The sequence below is a fragment of the Colossoma macropomum genome, unplaced genomic scaffold (genome assembly GCF_904425465.1).
Source record: "Colossoma macropomum unplaced genomic scaffold, Colossoma_macropomum, whole genome shotgun sequence".
NCBI classification, from domain to species: domain Eukaryota; kingdom Metazoa; phylum Chordata; class Actinopteri; order Characiformes; family Serrasalmidae; genus Colossoma; species Colossoma macropomum.
In genome coordinates this window covers 17,106,729-17,127,323 of record NW_023494785.1, presented here as the reverse complement: position 1 = coordinate 17,127,323, position 20,595 = coordinate 17,106,729, and the positions used below count along the sequence as shown (strand labels likewise).

The 20,595-nt window shown below is 38.0% G+C and overlaps 3 protein-coding genes across 4 annotated transcripts in view; 2 read left to right on the top strand and 1 right to left on the bottom strand.

The window, feature by feature from the left end:
* Positions 1 to 1,036: 1,036 nt before the first annotated feature.
* On the top strand, positions 1,037 to 8,586 carry LOC118818093 (cleft lip and palate transmembrane protein 1-like protein). The gene is made up of 17 exons (XM_036585221.1): positions 1,037 to 1,479; positions 1,588 to 1,682; positions 3,096 to 3,285; positions 4,219 to 4,340; positions 4,969 to 5,056; positions 5,155 to 5,272; positions 5,446 to 5,540; positions 5,670 to 5,754; positions 6,012 to 6,115; positions 6,201 to 6,245; positions 6,473 to 6,523; positions 6,608 to 6,690; positions 6,785 to 6,822; positions 6,920 to 6,975; positions 7,072 to 7,116; positions 7,249 to 7,364; positions 7,920 to 8,586. Exons 1-17 carry the CDS (start codon positions 1,279 to 1,281, stop codon positions 8,002 to 8,004), a joined length of 1,617 nt encoding a protein of 538 aa, XP_036441114.1. The 5' UTR covers positions 1,037 to 1,278; the 3' UTR covers positions 8,005 to 8,586.
* A 59-nt stretch (positions 8,587 to 8,645) lies between these two features.
* On the top strand, positions 8,646 to 12,990 carry LOC118818102 (prostate stem cell antigen-like). Of its 2 annotated transcripts, XM_036585242.1 has the most exons (4): positions 8,646 to 8,756; positions 10,225 to 10,408; positions 10,994 to 11,110; positions 11,915 to 12,990. In XM_036585242.1, exons 2-4 carry the CDS (start codon positions 10,360 to 10,362, stop codon positions 12,130 to 12,132), a joined length of 384 nt encoding a protein of 127 aa, XP_036441135.1. In that variant the 5' UTR covers positions 8,646 to 8,756; positions 10,225 to 10,359; the 3' UTR covers positions 12,133 to 12,990. The 2 variants fall into 2 exon arrangements, with proteins under 2 accessions (XP_036441135.1, XP_036441127.1); XM_036585234.1 differs by lacking the exon at positions 8,646 to 8,756 and having other exon boundaries at positions 9,894 to 10,408.
* Positions 12,991 to 13,191: 201 nt separating this feature from the next.
* cep192 (centrosomal protein 192) overlaps positions 13,192 to 20,595 on the bottom strand; it is a 31,056-nt gene continuing 23,652 nt past the window's right edge. Inside the window, 11 exon segments of the mRNA XM_036585207.1 lie at positions 13,192 to 13,837; positions 14,792 to 14,850; positions 15,094 to 15,217; positions 15,416 to 15,525; positions 15,731 to 15,850; positions 16,410 to 16,505; positions 16,662 to 16,738; positions 17,373 to 17,580; positions 17,827 to 17,932; positions 18,390 to 18,513; positions 18,819 to 18,988. Coding sequence (XP_036441100.1) covers positions 13,705 to 13,837; positions 14,792 to 14,850; positions 15,094 to 15,217; positions 15,416 to 15,525; positions 15,731 to 15,850; positions 16,410 to 16,505; positions 16,662 to 16,738; positions 17,373 to 17,580; positions 17,827 to 17,932; positions 18,390 to 18,513; positions 18,819 to 18,988 — 1,327 coding nt within the window. The 3' untranslated portion in view covers positions 13,192 to 13,704.

The following is a 20,595-nucleotide window of genomic DNA, read 5'->3' as shown; positions in this document are numbered from 1 at the left end:
TTCTCTGTGCCAGCGTCCTGCTGCCCAAAACCTGTTTGCTGTAGAAAAAAGGAAATATATAGGTAAGATTTCTTTGCTTTTTTAGTGAAATTCATTCTTCTGCTTTCTAAAATTAAAGGAAGGTTCTGGGCAAGTGATTTGAAACTATTTTAGCTTTTCAGTTTTTAGCTGTTGAGCTTAATTTACTCTAATTACGTTACTGCTACTGAGTGCTGACTGGTTAGCATTATTGCAACTGAGTACTGAGTGGTCGGCACGACTGCTGATTGGTTGGCATTACTGCTACTGAGTGCCGATTGGTTGGCATTACTGCTACTGAGTGCTGATTGGTTAGCATGAGTGCTGATTGTCTGGCATTACTGCTACTGAGTACTGATTGGTTGGCATGACTACTACTGAGTACTGATTTGTTGGCATTGCTGATACTTAGGGCTGATTGGTTAGCATTACTTCTACTGAGTGTGGATTGGTCAGCATTACTACTACTGAGTACTGATTGGTTAGCATTACTGCTACTGAGTAAAACATGCTATTGGTTAGTATGAATGCTAATGGTATGCAATCTAGCAGTTTTTTATTACATCATTTCCATACTTGTATTCACAATAAAATTAGATTTTTTTGTTGTTTTTTTTTTATTTAAATAAAAGTCCCATTTGACCAAGAGACTTTTTTTTATTTGAAAAGTTAAGTGATAAACTCACTTCTTAGCTGTATGTTTTAATCGAGTTCTCCATATTTGTGCTTGGCTATAAGCTCAGAGAACATGACCAAAGGAAATGTAAAATTTCAGACAGAGACTTTAACGGGTTAACGCGTGGTGCGCTGAACTGTACTGAGCTGGAAAGACCGTAATCTCCGGACTACAGGGGCCCCAGAAACGGAGCTGTCCGCCCAGATAAACTGGAAACAGCTAGACGTGATTATCAGACACACTGATTATCTAACGACATGTCCGTGAATAAGATATTTAAAGAAGCTGGTCGTGAGTGAGATTTAGTGATATATTCTTTGTTGCAGGCGTTTCTGCAGTGCGCTGCGTGCAGGCTGGGCGCAGTGGTGGAGACGCCCTCCTGTCACTGAGTGTAAGTGCAGTTCAGTGCTGCTCTGCTACTCGGATCAGTGATGCTGGGCTCCAAATGGACGCTCTTCGTCTCCAGAGAGAGAATCAGCTGAAGCTGGTAGGGAGCCAGTGATGCTACGCGGTTAGATCTCAGCGTTTGAGGACCGTTTTGTAAGATCCTGCGCAGGTTTTGTTTCATTTTTCTTGAAACAAAAATGTTTCCTTCGTGCTATTCCAAGCCCAAGAATGGGTCTCAGTTTAAGATGTCTTACACGAAAGTGATATTTGGGGTGTTGGTCGTCTATGTGCTCCATACGTGCTGGGCCATTTATGGCTTCGTGCACACGAAACCGTGTGACCCAGCAAAAGGAGATGACTGCGTTACATCTTACCTCAGCGGCAAACCTCGACTGCAGGTGAGGGAATATTACAGACACTCAGACAAGCAGCGGATCAGTTCATTTTTGTATTTGTTAAGCTATTGCGTGTCTTATAATGTAAGCCCATTTTTCTGAATTTAAAAGCTCAGCATGTATTCGAGCCTGGACCCCAGTGACGAGGCTGCACACAACCTCCTGCTCAGAGTGGACAAATTCGAAATTCATTCCAAGCTTGAAAGGCAAGTTACTCCTCGTAAGTAAATGCAAGAACACTCGGGTGTTTTAGGTTGCTCTAGGATGGATATTCGAGCAATTCATTCATATCATGCCAACACTTGATTGAATGAATGATTCTGTGTGTTTTATAACAACAACAACAACAACAACAACAATTATAATAATAATAATAATTAGACAACAAGCATACTAGATCTTGAAGTCTGAAAATCTGAGACATTAAAGTATAATTCCACCAATGTTCCAAAATCTCTTCATAGTTCAGTAGTTGAGAGGTAATTTGTCATTCAGAGTGGTTTTAAGTAATATTGATCAATGTGGAGAAATGTACCACCTCCTATTTCTTTACAGTGGTGGTAATAGGAACCAGGGGTCCTGATGACTACAACACAAATATAGCCATTTCATTAACTATCCAGAATGACTCGTGACCCTACACATGAGGTCTGAGTCTTATATGTGATGTTGATAATGGTACATTTGAAAAAGATAAAAAAAGTTTGCCTCAGAACACCCTGCATGTATCCCTCCACCAATTCCAGAGCAGGTAATCGGGAGAGACGGGAGAATTTCTAGTGGGCCAGTTACTGTGAGCTAATGTATAATCTCACACATGTAAGTACAAGAATGCTCACGCAAAAGATTAATGTTACATCCAAGTGTATATCTGTTCAACCAGTGGCCCACTAAGATACAGGCCTAGCTTGCTGATTGATTCTTATACAATGATAGAGATCAGATGAAGTTGAAGTTAGCTTCTTTTTCTCATTTCCCGTTCCACCTTAAATGATATAGCAGTTGCGTTCAGATGTTTGTACGCATGCTAGCGTGTAATTGCTGAACTATTTAAGGTGAAATACACATTCAAATAAGAAGCTAACATCAACCTTATGAGATTATTCAGTGAGTGTGTGTCTGTGAAGCTGGCCACAGTATCATCTGGTGCAGATTGATCCCAAGCCCATCCAATGAAGTGGTAAAAGAATATTCATTAAACCAAATTTTTTAAGATTCGTTATTAGCGCACGACTGTAGAGGTGGTTTGTGTGTTTGTGTATATATATGTGGTGCTTATCCACTTATTGTATTTTATGTATGTTCATAACCTTTTCTTGTGATTTGTGAGGGAAAGAGATGGTTGTCTGGTTCCTGTCACCACTACTGTGAACAATTCTGACTCTAAGTTTCTCTAGAATAGAGTATTACACATCAAACCACTCTGAATGACTTTGTTTACATCTTAACCATTCAATAATGCAGAGGTTTTGAAAAATCAATTGAATTCCATTTTAACTATTTTTGCGTGGGCCTGAGAGATTATTAGATGAAATCGACCACTTTATACTCTGAAGAAGGCCTCCTCTCCATATTGCATGTTTCATGATACATTGCTGTTTACCATTTCCTGGAAACAGGAAGGTCAGCGTGTCTTTGCCTGAACTGACCCATAAGAACGGGACCCTCCATGCTGTGGTGTTTGTGCACAAGAGTGGAGTATCTCCATGGAAGGATAGTAAACATGTGCGACTCGTGGCCCGCCTCACCTCTCAGATGCTTCCTCTTCCTCCTGTGGGCAGTGTCAGCTCTGCTAGAGACTCTGAGAAGGTAAAACTGTAGTATATTTGTGATGTTAACCGAGGCTTCATTGCTGTTTGACACAAATTTGATACATGAGGCTTGCTTTGTTACACATAGAAGTAGAGCTGTATAACATATTAATTGTTAATTGTTATCATAATTCTGGCCGATTCTGCAGAAGGCCTCAATATGAAAATAAACAATCTAACAAAGTACATTTGTAAAATTGTGTCGTAGGGGTGTCATGCATATTAATTTCATGAGACAGTACACACTGTGGATCGAATACAGTTTGATCTAATGCTATACATGTTGGCATTCTTGTGAGACAGAAAACCTATGTTATTACAGACAATGAAAATCCTTAAAGTTACTCTATGTATGTTTTGGGGATTTAGAGACCTCTCTGGTGGAAATGTATAATTGCATGCAACATGCAAAAGAACATCTTGCGGCGTTGGTTGTATTTCGGACCCCTTCTCTGAGTGGGTGAATCTGATGATTGTGAGCATGTTGAAAGGGTATACAAAGAGAACTCGGTCAAAACTTGGTGAATAGCATGTTTTCTGCAGATGTAAGTGAATTATCTGTTATTGTCATCATATCTTCATTAGTATAATGTTGATTTTGCATTTAGGATGAAAACATCACACCAGGCCTTCTTTTTGAGATCACGCGTGTGACATTTATACATAAAGACTCATGACATGGTCCAAAAAATGTCCACCAAATATGACCTGGCGCCTTTGATTTTTAAATGATTATATCAGGCTTTACAGAGTGACTCACAGCAGCACACACACCATATTTTAGCATGTTTATTTTCTTCTGACTGAGTAATACTACTTCTTTTAAATCTTACATAGTGCAGCTTTAACTGAGCTGAAACTGATGTTGATGCTGAATAATTAAGACTAATATTATGTCAGTGGTACTAAACCCTTTCTCTGTTGGCTCCAGGGGACAGGAAACCAAAGGCCTGTTTTATACTGGAAATCACGCATTACTCTAAACATGATGACGGAGGACTTCACTTTTAATAATGCTGCAGTACCCAGTGACCTGCGGAGATACATGAAAATGTGAGTTCCTTACACTATATTTCAGACACCCCTTCTAATTAGTAAATTCAGATACTATAAGGTGCCCCATTGCTGTTAAATTGAGCAGACACAGCTTGTATAATTTCCATAGAAAAATATTATCAATAGAATGTGATGCTCTGAAGCAGCTGCATCTGAGCCTAAAGTCACCATGTCTCAGTGCCAACTGTCGGCTAGAGGGGTATAAAGCCTCCCAGCACTGGGCTGTGGAGCAGTAGTACTGCATTCTCAGCGCTTCTTCCAATACCTTTGGGATCAGTTAGAGTGGCTTTTGTGATCCACAAGTAATCGTCCAACATCAGTATCTGACCTCACTTATGTTCTTGTGGCTAAATGCAATCAAATCCTCACAGCAATGTTCAAACATCTAGTGTAAAGCCTTCACAGAAGAGTAGAGTCTACTGCTGCAGTAAAGAGGGGACAAACTCCCTATTAATGCCTTCGATTTCAGAAGAAACTTAATGAGCAAGTGTGTACTAACTTTAAAATATAATGTAGATTAACCGTTTACATGGAATTGTACACTATAGTCAAATCCTAAATGTCAGTTATGAAACTATTTGGGTTAAGTGATATAACATGATTCCATCTTTTTGTTTTTTAATAGAGTTGAAGATGGTAAGAAGGAGAAAAAGAAAATATATCTTCCACTTTTACTCGTTGATGAAATGAGAAGCAGACTAAAGGACCTAATCGTATGTAAAATTACTTTGTTTCTTGTATTGAAAATGGGTCACAGAATAGTTATCAAACTTTATTCTAATTTCACGCATTTAATGCGATTCTTGTGAAGGAGATAAACAGCACTACAAAAGCCGTCCCACTCACTATATCATACGATACAATAACTCTTCGGAAATTCAGAATATGGATCCACATCCAAGCTGTGATATACTCACTCAAACATTTTGGTAAGTCACTTACAATGTTGTGATATTTTACAGTTGATATTAATTCAGCATCAAATCTTTTATGTTTGGTTTTAATAGCGTTTCAGTACATAGTGTTCCACTGTTTTATTAGTCATCAGCTTCATTTATTGTTTAGTCATATAATATATTGCTTAATATTTATCCCCTTTCAGGATTTTCTGAGCAGAACCTTGATGAAATTAAAGCCATGTTTGTTGAAACTGGCCTTCACATTTTGGCTTTGTCCATCCTGGTGCCTGCATTCCATGTAAGATTGTTTCTTTGGTCTCACTATAAATTGTCATATAAATATCTTTACAAATTGCACCTATAAAATGTATAACTGTGGATATTCATAGTGCTATTTTAATTAACTAGGCCTTGCAATATTTTGCAGCTCTCATTTGAAGTGTTTGCTTTCAAAAATGATGTGAGTTTCTGGCGAGGGAAGAAAAGTTTAGCTGGCATCTCCAGGCGATCAGGTGAGATGAATCTACAACATTAGCTAGAGTGAGTCATGAATTTCAGTATTGGTTTTTGTTTTTTTAAGTTTTTTTTTAAGTTACTATCAGATATTTCTGTAACATTCTTTTTCCTCAAAATAAACCTGGTCAGTCTTTAACATTGCATTTAACTTGCATGTCATGAAAGAAAACATTTGACAGCCAATGTAAATGGCAGTCTGGATGTTTTGCAAATTTCAAAACTGGTCCCTGTACTCGTGTGTTTGTTTCTTCAGTGATCTGGAGGTGTTTCAGCACTGTTGTGATATTCCTCCATCTGCTAGAAGAGCAAACCAGCTGGCTCACCCTCATCCCCATGGGAATTGCTACTTTAATTGAGGTACAGAAACAGATTTGTCTTTTAAATGCCAAATACCTTCATTAAATCGTTGCTTATACTAAACCGTTCTTTCTCATGTCTTTAGCTTTGGAAAGTCAGCAGAGTCTTTGCAATTCAGCCTAGTTTTAAAGTAAGTTCTTCTAATAATCAGTATGCATGTGATTTTTTTTTGTGATTCTTTTTTTGACTAATAGCTTTAATAATACTATGGGTCATTTTAATTGTCAGCATCCTTTTGGAGTAGTGACTAGTTGATATGCTGTATCAGATTTGCTACTCTTACAGATTAGGTAGGCAGAGCTGCCTGCGTGCACTTATGGGGTTATTCTTGCAGCTTACTTTGTGTGTTCACTTTAGGATGAGAGAGAATATGAGATGGAGCGAGCAACAGAAGAACATGATTCCAAGGTACTGAAATCCTGTCACTGAAAAGCTGTGACAAAAAAGTGAAGAAAAAAAAACTTTGAGTAACATTTCTGTTTTCTTCCTCAGGCAATGAAATTCCTGTCATATTTATTGTATCCGCTGTGCATCAGCGGGGCCATGTACTCATTCTTATATCTCAAGAATAAAAGGTAATACTTTTGCTGACAGTCATTTTATTTTTGATAGCATTATTACATTTGTCATTTTTGTAGTAACACTTTATTTTTTCCCTCATATTCCTAGTAGTTGGTACTTTTGGATCATCAACAGTCTCGTCAGTGGTATGAACTTAAAATTCATGAGAGTTTTCTTACTGAGGCTTTCCCTCTTAGTTTGGCAGTGTCAAATCAGTGACTGGTTTTTATCTTTTTCAATTAGGAGTTTATGCGTTTGGATTCCTATCTATGGTTCCTCAGTTATATGTTAATTATAAGGTTTGTTCTTAAATCAATTTAATATTTATTTTAATAGAACTCATGTCTAAATTTACTAAATATCAAGTACCGTACCTCTTTTGTGTTTCTTTCCAGTTAAAATCAGTTGTCCATCTTCCGATGTCAGTATTACTCTACAAGGTGAGTTTAACTTTTTGCTTTTAATAAACTCCACGCTGGACATTACAGACCTTCAAAAAGCTTTGGGTTAAGAAAATTAAAAAAAAAGACAAGACAAGACTGTTAACACTTCTCTCTTATATACATTTCCAGGGGTTGAACACATTCATAAGCGATGTATTTAGTGGAGTTATAACTACTCCTGGCCCCCATCAGTTGGCTTGTTTCAGAGATGACGTTGTCTTCCTCATCTACCTCTACCAGCGCAGGTGTGTATCTTATTAAACCAGAGAAGAAAACATAGAAAACAATTTAAAACAGTTTTAACATTTTGTTCACTGATGAAGTGTTCACTAGGGGTCAACAATATGACTGTATTTTTCGTTAATATAATAACTAGTTATGTTTAATTGCATTTAGTGCAGCACGGTATGCAAAACATTGAATAAAAACCATTGTACTCCGTTTTTGATAGTGTTTTTTAAATGTTGCTGTTTTTTCCCGTTCCAAACTGTCTTTTGTTATACTTTTTGTATACAAGATATTGTCTTGAAGTATTGCGATATCACATTTTTACCCTATCACCCACCCCTAGTGTTCACTGATATTACAATTTGGCCATCTTTGTGTAATTATTTGTGCGTTATCTGGTAGTATGCTTTGACATTTTAATATGAACATTAATGTGTAATATTAATATAGTATTAAATATAATTTGTCATTTTTATTGAACTTAGTGACCATTTTACTTATTCCTTCGTATTCCACTTTGACAAGATCATACATATTGAGTCAGTAGTCGTTATTTCTTACATCCTTTTCAGGATTTACCCTTTGAACAAATCTCGAGGTCGGGACTATGGGGCATCACACAGAAAGAAACCTAAAGGAAAAGCACATGAGGACTGAGTGCATCAGAAGAAGCATAGGAAGAGCTGAAGCTGCATGCATGCTATTCTAAGGAGCTGCACACTCAGCCTGAGTGTGAATATGGAACATACCTGAAAACCATCTGTCCCAATGGCTGCTAGACCTGAATCTTTCTGTAGTTTGCAGTCTACAGTCTACTAAAAGTTTATGTTCTACAGCTCAAAAGCCCACAACTACTCAAATCTTACTGCAGCTCCACTGCATGAAAGTCTTCTACTGAACAAAACTGGAGTTCAGGCTTACTTTACCTCCTTCTGCCTGCAGGGCATTCTACAACCCAACAGAAGATACTTAATTGTTCATATCTACATTTAGGCCTAATTAACCTGTGAATTTCTCTAGACACTGTCAACTTATAAGGCCTTGCCTGCTGCTGTATGCAAAGACTGAAATATTATTACGTACACTACAGTGATCTTCATGATGTACACAATTATTTTGCTACTGTCAACACAAAATGAAAATGGCTTCTCATAAATCTAGCCAGGGTGCATAATAGTGCCAAAGTCATGAATCACCACTTAACCTACTTCAGTTCAATAAATGTATAGTGCGCAGCCCACAGCAGTATAATAATGCTGTTTATTCTCATCTGTACAGTTGCATGAGAATTGAACTGCAAGAGGCTTTCAGTTTCCAGCTCAATGGACAGACGCAGTCTTTGTCTGCAGTTATCCCCTGTGACTTAAACTGCTCCAGTGTTTGTTACTGGAGACAGATTCATCACCGAGGTAGATGCCAATGTATGTACTGTACAGAAGTCTTGGGGTGGGGGGCCAGGGGGTTAGAAAACAAAAAATTGTATTGTACCTTTACCTATAAGGCAAGACATGCTTTAGTACTGTACTGTATGAAAGTGTTTTAAATGCCAGTTTATATACCATCTGGTTTATTTCAATGGAGTTTTCTCAGTATTTCAACAGCAGAAAAAAAAAAAATCTAATTTACACAATTTTCTGCTTATCCTGAATGAAGTCAATCAGCCAAGGCATCTTTGGTGTCCAGATTTTGCGTCTTTAGTTTAAAACTGGAGCTGCAAGTCTAATGTTGCTAACAAGCACTATAAGTCAGTAGTCACCCAAATATTTTTTGTAAATACTTCCTCAAAACTTCTCTCAACCCAATCACACTGCACCCAGGCCTTTATTAAAGTGGCACAGACTTGCTGATGCTGATGTCAGTACGAATTAGTGTGAACTATAAAAATTAAATCTTCACCGCTGCAGCAGTCATTTCAGAAAACACCTGGAATGGTGTTCACAAAATAGTTGTAAATTAGAGGACTAATCTTGGATCAGATTCCTCTGCATTTATGATGGTCATGCCACAAAAACTCATTCTAGATCAGCACTCCTACTCCTGCAGTAGTATTTGAATACAGACCCTGATGTCTAAAAAGGCTGTCCACAGTGAGCAGCTATTTTTATAAGTTACAGTAGGTAATACTGTGTTCTAAACTATAACAACAAGTCTGCAAGAACTTAATGAAGGCCTGGATATGGTTTAAAAAGGTGGAAAGAAGGTCTGGGGGTGTACTCACTGAAAAAGATTCGGGTGACTGTTGACTTCCAGTGTTTGTTAGCAATCTTAGCCTCGCAGTTCCAGCTCTAAACTAAAGAAGCATCAAAACTTGGATTCCAAACATGTCTTGGCTGCATCTACAGTAAATGGAAAATTCTGTAAAATTGAATTTTTTACCAAACTACTCCTTTCATCATTATGTCTGACAAAGCATATCTTTATTTTATTGAATTTTAACTGAAACTGAACAATTGACTTCGTAAAGAAGAAAAAAAAAGTCATTTTTGTTGTCGGGTAATAGAAAAAGCACATGGCTGAGTGAAGGTGATCATTTCAAGTTTTAACCCCATCTTAAAACAGACTGCAGTTTGATGAAGGAACAGAATATTACACAAAGTAATGACTGTTCTGACTCACTCATATAATAGTGACTTAATACTAATTAGTCTTTTATCCTCCAGTCACTTCAGTTTATGTTTGTATCAATTAAAATGACTGCCTGTGAGTAAATACATATGTTAAAACAAGCTTGGTGCTTTTCTAACTGAATGGCTTATTCATAGAGCAGGGAGCCCAGAAGTCTACACTGATGTCTGTACATACAATGCACTGCGTGTGTGCCACAGCGGCCAGTGACAGTTGTCCTGTGAGAATGTGATTGTCTTGTTGTGATAACAGGCCAAAAGCATGAGGGAATGGCAGCTGGGATGGCTTATGCCATTCAGGAAATGTGAAGGAACGTCTACTGGGTGGTTGTCCAAAGAGAGACAGTCCATTTCTGTCTGATACCGACACACACGTTGCTAGAGAAGCATGGGGACCCTTTCTGGACTGCTGTTTTTCTTCTTATCTGTGCACTCAGGTATTGGCTTTCTATTCTCTAAGACTCCAATTCTTCAGATCAGTTTAGTTTTCTTTATGTCTAACAATTAAACAGAAGAAAACTTAGAAGTATTTGGATAGTTGTTTTGCCTATTGTCAGCAAAAGCTCCTATTGAGAGTCCCAAAAAAAAGATCTAGAGCCAGCAATAAATTTAGACTTCTTGTAAACTAGACATCTAATAGCTTTACTGTAGTCAGCATCATTAGCATTATAGAATACAAGTTAGCTATACTTTATGATCTTTCGGTAGTTATCACTGCATGTATTGATGCATGTATTTACACCCCCAAAAAGTTTTAAGTTATTAAAAATAAGTGATTGGATGATACAGAACACTTTGTCAGGTCAACCTAAAAAATTACTTCATCTGATAACAAGCAATGTAACATGTTTTATTAAACTCAAATAAATACTTTGAATGAAACGATGCAATGCAAAGCAAAATAAATAGAAGAACAATATTTTACATCAATTTAAACCTGAAAAAGTCCTCAAACCAACTTCTGCACTGTTCTTTTACAGTGCATGTTTCACTGATATCCAAATGATCTCTGTGTATTTCAGTAAACACTCTTAAGTGTTATGTATGCAGTTCCACAGTCTCTAATGAGCACTGCAACCACAACTCTGAGGACTGCCAGGCTCCTCTGGACACCTGCATGACCACTGTGAGCATATCAGGTAAGACTGGTGATTTTCCAAAAATATGACTATGCAAAACGACAGATGGAAGGAACTATGAAACTCACTGTAGTACATGCTCCTACTCTAGTTTACCAATAAAAAACTATGAAGATGTTATCTCCATCGTTTCCCCATCCAAAACCTTTAATTATACAATCATGTATTGTAGATTAAGTTGTGGAACAAAACTATACTACTTAGCATTTAGGCTTTTATAAATATCTTCTCTCTTTTAAAAGAGATGGTTCTTCAAGGGTTCTTTAGTAGAAACGGAATGGCTCCCTTTTGTATTTCATGTTTAAATGGTTCTTTACATGGTGAAATGGTTCTTCAGATTGATAAAGAACATATTTTATATGGTTCAATACAAGTTTGACATTGTGACAATAGAAGAACCCTTTTTATACCATTTTCAAAAAGGTTCTATATAGAACCATATCCAACACATTCTCCATCAACATGAAGGACCATTTCACCATGGAAAAAATAAATAAATAAATAACCACATTTAAGCATGTAATGGTTCTATATAGAACTCGTGGTTCTAAATAGAATCACTCTCTTAAGAACCCTTGAAGAACAAATTTTAAAGAGTGTACATGCTGCTTATTTTCATGGCTTGCACAGATAAACAATCTATTAGAATTTCTTCCGGAAATGAGTTTGAGAGAGGAAAAAAAAGCTATAGGTCCAGTGGTGGAAGAAGAGGACGGAAGATACACTAGATGCTTATGATAAAGCTTCTGCATTATATAAAAGATTGAATAAAAGAAAAAAATTGTGGCTCCTTGCTCTCTCCAGGAGATAAGAAAGCCATTGTGAAGCAGTGCTCCGTTTCTCGACTGTGCACTATAGCTGCAAGCAGTGTCTCACCGGACGTTAAAGGAGACGGCACTGCAGTCACATGCTGTAGCAGTCGCCTCTGCAACTACAGCGCTGCATCTACCATTCAACTGTGTGCGTGGCTACTGACTCTACCCGTGTGTCTGCTCATTATCCTCGTTAAACAAGCTGATTAGAAGTTGGAAGGTATAATTACACTGCTGTTATGGGCCAAAAGATGAATTGGGTTGGTGATGTTTAAACTCCAGTTAATTGTTTTTCTGGACAAACTGCACACACTGTGAGAGCTATTTAAAATGACATTTCAAGAATCACTAAACAGGGGTCCTCAAATCTGGGTCCTGACTAGTTTCCCATCCTGGATTTTGTAATCACTAATAGGTAATGACAGTAGGTGGCCAATTACATCAACAGTCCAGCTAACCACCAGTGACTACACAATCCAGGACCAGATTTAATGGATTTAAGGTCTGGATTTGAATTCTGCACTAAAAGATCATTCATACAGCTGCAAATCCAAGGATGGGGCGCAGCAGTGCATGATTTAGTGTTTTCTTTGTTCAACACATTTGAATCAACTTTAGAATAAACTAATTGAGTTTGAGAACACTGCATTAAAAGGTTTTGAGATGGAGCATAGCACGGACATTAGCATACCCTCCTGTAGTTTTCAGTAAAAAGGTGCTTTACACTCTAGTCTAGACAATAATATGATCAGTATAAAGTTTTGGTTTTTTTTTTCTTAATACATGTACAGATATTGTGTTGTATGGCATACTTGCACTGTTGAGACATTTTAAGTTAACATTCTGAAGATGTTATTTTTCTGTTGATGACCGTTGTCTTACAGCCTGAATAATGATAACACTAAACTAATATGCTGCCATATATTACAACTAGTAAATTGAATACGTTACCAACCCCAAAGAAATGAAATTGGGGTCTTGTGTCATAACAATCAGCTAGTTTCTCTAAGCTTTTTCTTTTCCTATGTGAACATGTCTATTAACTGTAAAAGAAAATGTAATTCTAAATAAAATACAACTAAATATGCACTATACTCGTGTTTGCTTTCCTGGGAAATATCTATCTGTCATTTGAATTCCTCTAAAGAACCATTCCACTGAAATCCTTATAACAGGATGGTTGTTCAGTTAACAGAAAGTTCAGTTGGATACCAAGCAGATACAAATTCCTTTTAGAGCAGTGAAAATAAAATCTAAGCAATCAGTATGAATGAATCTTTATTTCATTAAGAACAGTGATTTTAAAATAAATAACACAAAAATACATCCACAGTGTTGTACAAAATACACAGTCTTCAACAGGTGAAGTTTTGAGTCTCAAATTTAAGACAAACTGCTTTGTTTCAGTGATGAGTGTTATGCAAAATCCGTGCCAGTCCTGAATCTAAAATACCTGTATAGGTTGTCAAGGCCACTTGGGGGCATCACAGAGCCTGGATAAATCCAGTAGCCTAATTAATGCTAATGTTAGAAGAGGTGCTTTTCCCTCAGGCCCACTGGGTGATAAGAGTCTGAGCAATATGAAAGCTTATAATCTACTCTGTCTATCCTGAACTCAAATCTTTTTGTACATCTAAGAGACAAAGCGTTTTTGCTCAAAGGTACCATTACTTTACATTCAGTCATAAAATTTCCTTCATAACACTTTATGCCTCACACCAACCTCCACTGGAAGTGAGCCAGGACAGAGTGCTAAAAGAGTCAGCCTCAAAGAAGGCTGGCTCAAGGTAAGCCTTCTCCTGCGAGCTCTATGGCCAGTTTAACGTCTGTGTCTGTCTGAACGAGCAGCAAACTGGAGAACTGGCCTACTGCAGCTGGCTCGAACTGCACAGGCAGGTTGATGTAATGTTGCGACCTGATGAACAGACAGATTCAGGGTCACTGTCATGTCAAACATACAATAAAAGGACTTATTAATGTGGGTGATGATCTATAACGATAACATAATGATGAAGTAATGATCCAATTCAAAGTATGGAATTTTTCAAAAAAAAAAAAACTAACAAAACAATCTTTTCAAAAACAAAAACAATTTTAGACCATATACTGACTAGGGCCTAACCGAAAATTGAAAATAAAAATTGTGGCAGACAGGTTTTAGAGGTATAAAAAGTCTGATAACTGATATCAGCCAATTTAATTTTAAATATATATTTTAGATTTTAATTGTATGCTACAATATTTCAGTTCTCAATTATCAAACATCTTAAACTCAATTCAACAACAGAAACTCAGTCTTAAAAATATATTGTAACCCTGGTGGTGGTACATCCCAAAATGCTTTGTGCACTTGGTTTCTGTTCCCCTTCTACTTAGCTGCCCAGTGATAATTATCTAAGGTTTTTCCCATTCTCATCAGGAGACATAACTCAAATTGTGGCAGCAACCAAAAAAGCACTTACGATCGGCTTACCAATATATCGGTTGGGCCCTAATACCTGACATGTTACAGCACAAAACTACACTGATGTTATGAGATCACTGCAGTAAAATCAATACAATTCCAATGCATGCATGAAAAGTTCCATGCACTCCGAAGCACAGATACACACATACACAGCCTGCACTTGTATACCTGCAGCTGACCTGATGGTCCACTTTAAGTGTTACGAGCCCTCACACCACGCATTTGGCAGCAGGAAATGACATGACACACTGAATCACAACTGCAAAACCGCTGTACACTGTGCAACTAAACTAATTATCTACACCCTTCAGAAGGTAAAAGGGTGGATAACAGTGTATGACAATAATAACAGAAAACAATAAGCACAAATATAGAGAGGAGAACAAAGACTAACTAACTCACCTTAGGGAATATTTGGAATGCTTGATGTAGAAAGGCTCTGTAGGACTTAAGAATCTCAGCTGCAAGTCAATTAGAGAAGCTTGATATCAATGACATTCAGTAGCAGGGACGATATTCACTCACACAATGCAGGTCAATAAATTACCATGCAGTGGTGATCAGCTAGCCAATAAGTGATATGCGCATCCAATGTTAGAAAAACCTCACAAGATGCAAGATTACTCTGTTCAAAAACATCATCTGCTACATTTCTTCATGTTTTTGTCACTGTGCGAAAAGCCTAGAGCCTGTTATCCACTCACCTCATGCGCATTGGAAGAGTTGTTGCGGAAGTTAACCTTCAAGGTGCTGACCTCGCCCACACGTGTGGCAGGAAATGTGTAGAGGCTCTGAGGGGCATAAACTCCTCTCCTGGAGGGTTCCGCACTTGGATGGGGAAATTAAGAAGAACAATGCGTGGAGGAGTGGGTGTATTTAAATGCTTCGCATGTTAGCTTATGACAAGACAGCATGCAGGCAGAGGAGGAATTATTTGAATGCAATACTGAAAAACAAAAACGTGGCTTTAAAACTCGCTTTAGCTTGCTAACTTAGTTTAAACTACATCATCAGTAGCACTATTACCCAGTCTTAGAGCCCAGAGACTCCACTTTCTTCTTGCTCTTCACATTAGTTTCTGTTCGCACTAATGTACAGTCTTCTTTATGGTTGAGCCCTGTACCTGCTTTTTTGCCCTGCAAAAACCAAACACAATTCCAGTCAGTACAAAATAAACACTGCAACATCAATTTAACTATATTCAAAATTAACCCACCACAAATAATGATACATGAGGTTCCATGTCCATGTTACACAGCTGCAGAAAACTAGAGCTAGAGAAATTTAAATCAAACCTAGAGTGGACGTACAGTGATTTGTCCAACGTAAATAACATCTCACCGTGCCACAGAGCTGAAATCGGATGCAACTCTTGCACTGTGGTTTGGACACTGGGTGACACTCCAGATCCCAAAACTGAGCGTACTCTCCCCCATCCCGTGGAAGGAACGTTACTGGTACCTGGAAAACAAAAGCAAATACAAAAGCAAAAAATTATCAAAGGTAAATAAACAGTAGAAATTATTACTTTACATATATCTGGCCAGGTGCCTGACTCCTGGGCACCACCGACATTTGCAAGAGCTGGTCGGAAGGCGGTGCCCCAACCCAATGACTGACTAAGGGGCAGTGAAAGATGGCAGTAGGAGAACGACAGCCACGAGTGGCAGCACAAGGATAAGGACAGCCAAGAGTGGCAGCACCTGAGCCCAGCCTCCTGTTCCACGGCAAACCACTGTACTACGCTTGAAGTTTGATCTCAGTGGTCAGGCTGCGGAGTTGCAGCAGTGACGGGAAGCAAAGTAGCGAGCTCACTCTTCCCTCTTCGCTTACATGCTCACGATGCCCTTAATGAGAGCCAGCTGATGCTAAGTGTACTAAACAGATAAAATGCTACCAAAAAACAAAAAAACAAAACAAAAAAAAAAAACAAACAACAACAAAAAAACACCTATATGGAAAGGGGTACAGTGCTACGTGTGTTCGAATTGCAATGGTTTTCTTATTTTTCAATCCTCACCTGCATTTTTTCTTTGACCCCCAGTGTGCCAGACACTCTCTCAAATCTGAATGCCGAATACGTCGCACGATAGACATCTCCACTACCATCTACACCCTAAGGCAAACAAAAGTGACCAGTCCGAAATTAAAATTAACAGAAGAATTCTCTCACACACACACACACACACACACACTGAAGTGAAAAGAGGGAGGGTGGAAAACGAAACAAAACAAAACAAAACAAAACATACATACATACATACATACATACCTTTACATATGGAGGTGCAAAAGAAGAAAGGTACCACCTCACTTCTTCCCCACTGTTCTCTACCTCTAGATAACATTCTGGGCAGGGGATTTAAAAAAAAAAAAAAAAAAACATAAATTTTCCTCTTGCTAAGGACTGTTCAAATTATGAGCAAGCAACTTTAAGTGGCTATATCCTAAGGCAATATCTACATTCAGACCTTCATGAATCAGAAAACAATAAAATACCAGTTTTCCTTTCCTTGTTAAGACGTATGGCATAAAGAACGCAGTCACACAAGTTCAAAAGATGTTTCATTTCTCTGGTGGCTGTTACATGAAGGTTAACATCTGCAAAATCAAACCAAAAACTAACCTAGCTGCAAATGGTCTCAGTGCTCGTTGGTGTCTACAATGTAACCAGATTTTAAAGTGGACTTTATTCTCTTTCTGATCCTCTTTAGCACTGATGAGATCAGACAACTTGATGTTAGCAGTGTTATTCAAGACAGTCACTTTAAATGTTATCACTTGACTGTGGTGCCTTTTTATGAAGCATATGAAAAATAAAATACCTTAAACTGAAACAAGTGTGACAATTATGCAGACCTTGACTGCATCTCCCTGAACACAATTACCCGACATTACCTGAGATGTACATGAATTTATGTAATTATCAAGTATTTAAATATTACATATACTGTTAAAGCAGGTCCTGGTGATGATGTGTTACCTGAAGATTCTCCAGAAAGGGTTAAGGGAAAGATGAGAGTGCGGTTCTTTATTGCCACCTGGTGCTGAGGGCTGCTATTCTGGGCTCTGACCCCTGGGCCTACAGGGGTCTCAGCCTGGGGGAGCAGGGGGCACAGTGACTTGTCTGTAGATGGGCTAGCAGTGGAGACATCCATAGCCAGATCCTGACGTATCTGCACTCTGATGAACTGCAAAGCACCAGTAAAGGCAGCAGTAGATAACGCGGTAGTTCAGTTTTTTCCCCCCTCAATTCATGACTATCCTTTCGTTAGATTAATTATTCTACTACAATACCAGGCTGCCATCTGTTTCCACCAGTCACCATTCAAAGATGCTGAGATGCTGTCTATGTACAGCCACTATATTAAAAAATGCACAGGGAAAAGAAAAAGAAAACATTTTTTTCTTAGCCTAATTTGAGAGTGTATGGATACCTTCTGCTGACTTTCACACTGGACATAGATCTGGCCAGTCCAAGGAAGCATGGAGGTTTTGGTAGCCAATGAGGGATTAGGGCTGATGAGAATTTGCAAGTGACTCCTAGAGAAGGTGGGATAAGAAGGGAAAAAAAGATGTTAGTACAGGCTTTATATTATGGTTTGAATCTGTGTATATGTATGGGTGTAGCTACTTATGAAAGTAGCGGTGGGCGATATGCCCTAAAAGGATATTTCAAAATATTTGCAGAACACACAATTTGTCACAATATATACATTTTCTGATATCTGAAAAACAAAAAATCAGTTGTCAGATTTCAAAAAACAAAAACAAAAAAACAAAGCTAAGCATACAAATTATTTTTATTCAGTGTTTCACACATTGTGCTAATCCAAGTCCAACTTAAAAGGACTAATTAAGCTCTGTTTATAACAAATCTTGCAGTTCTTTAGTTTTTAAGTACTGACGATATCCACAATATGCTCAGAAAACCATACTGTGACACTGTAAAGCAATTTATCAAAATAAATATTTCCATACTATAAGAGAGCACACATACTGGGGCTCAATGACTCCATGTTGAGGCGTAATGGTCAGACAGTGGGCAGGCCAGGACAGCTCAAAGCTCAGCTCACGATTTGAACGATTTGCAATCTTCACATGCCTGGTATCTGCTACACCATCTATAGGTATTAACAAATACAAGACGATGTAAACTACAAAAGTGGAAGCATTACAAATTACACTACACTACAATACACACACACACACACACACACACACAGTCTTAATGATACTGATTTATTATGCACACTGTTCTGCACTACACTACATTTCTAATGATGGTCACTTGCACCTTAACCACTTTACATCAACATGATTTTAAAGCATAGTTCTTGTTTTGTTCAAGTGTACTGAAACAAATTGAATAAAACAGTTTTTCTAAAGCTGTCAGTGGGATGTGTGTAGTAAAGCTTGCAAGACTCACTGATGGTGGGTGCAGTGAGCACCAGCTGCTCAGGATGGATGCTCCAGGTGTTTCCCACAGGAGGCTCAGTTTGTTTCAGCACAGGTTCTGAGACACGCAAGGGAGGCCCCTTCACTGGTAGGACGTCCAGGGAGACGTTACTGAAGTGACGCTCTGGTGTCCCCAAACCACTAAAGGTAACGTTAAACAGTTTAATTATAACTACCACTGGGAAATGCTACCCAGTAGCAGGAGGTTTCAAAACAATATACCACCTTTCCTTTTCTGATTCCAACAAATATTTTGAAACCTTATTTATCTGCTGATACTGAACTAATATTTCTTCTTAAAAACCACTAAGCTTTAAAATGAAAAATATTTAATTGAAGCACTTCACTTAAGCTGCCCCAACTACTCACTCTACTACCCCACAAGAAAATGTACACTGAATCATGTCATGTTAGCTACAGTTGCATGCAAAATTATTCAACCCCCTCAAAGTGCAAGGCAATTTGGTAATTTAAATAAAATTCTTCAAACATCTATCAAACCAAGTCAAAGAAGGTTTATTACTACATGTTCAAGTGATTTTGAAAACAAAGTTGAATTTACTGCAAAGAGTTCAAATGAAAAATCATTCTCTCCACAATGTTCATATGCAAAACTATTTAACCTCCAAAGTATTTTAGGGTGCATCCTTTACACTTTATAAACTCCGATAAACACTTCTGGTAGGTGCTCATAAGCTTCAGAAATATCTTTTACAATCTTTCCCTATTCCTAATGTGCAAAACCTTCCAGCTCCTTGATATTCTTCTGTTTCTGTGCCACCATGGCTTTCTTTAAATCCCACCAAAGATTTTCAAAAACCCAAGGATTGAGATGGCCAGTCAAGGACATTCTAGGACCAATCCCTGAACCACGCTTTGGTTGACTTGGATGTATGCTTGTTATCATTCTTGCTGGAAAGTCCAATGATCACTAAGCTTCAATTTATACAATGAAGACATCATATTCTTCTCCAAAATGGGCTGGTATTTCAACAAATCCATGACACCAGTCAAATGAGCAAGACTGCCAGTTCCTGCAGTGCGAAAGACCCCCACAACAGGACTGTCCCACCTCAAGGCTTCACTGTGGGGATAGTATTCTTTTTGTTATATACTTTGCTTTTCTTATACTAGAAATGCCACTAATCCATGAGTACATACAGTTCTAATTTAGTTTTATCACTCTATTAAATTATAATTATTTGTCTTCCAAAACTCCACAAGCCTGTCCAAATTCCTTCTTGCATATTCAAGTCAATTTTGATGTGCTTTTTGGTCAGAAGTGTTGTGTGGCTAATTCCTCTTGGTGAAATTGTGCTCTTTCTTCCACACCCAGGCAGGTTTGCTGCTGTACCGTTTTAAACTTAGGTATGATACCTCCAACTGTGTCTCTTGGAACTTGAAGTGTCTGTGATATGTTCTTATAGCCATTGCCTTTTTGGTGAATTGAAATAATGTATTCTCTTAGCTTTTGTGAGAGCTTATTTCTTTTGCCATGTTTGCTGCTAAGTTTGAACACATGCATGGGTGGGATTTATACATTCATCACAGCTGAGTTCCCAACGGCTTAATTGTGTTTTAGCTCAATTTTGTAGCCTTGTAGAGTAGCAGTAATTTAAGAACCAGCAATATTACATAGAGGCTGAACAATTTTGACATGGCTGTATTAGGAAATTATCCTTTTACTTAGAAATATGACATCATACATTTTCACTATTAATCTGAATAGGTCACTCAACTGATATAGA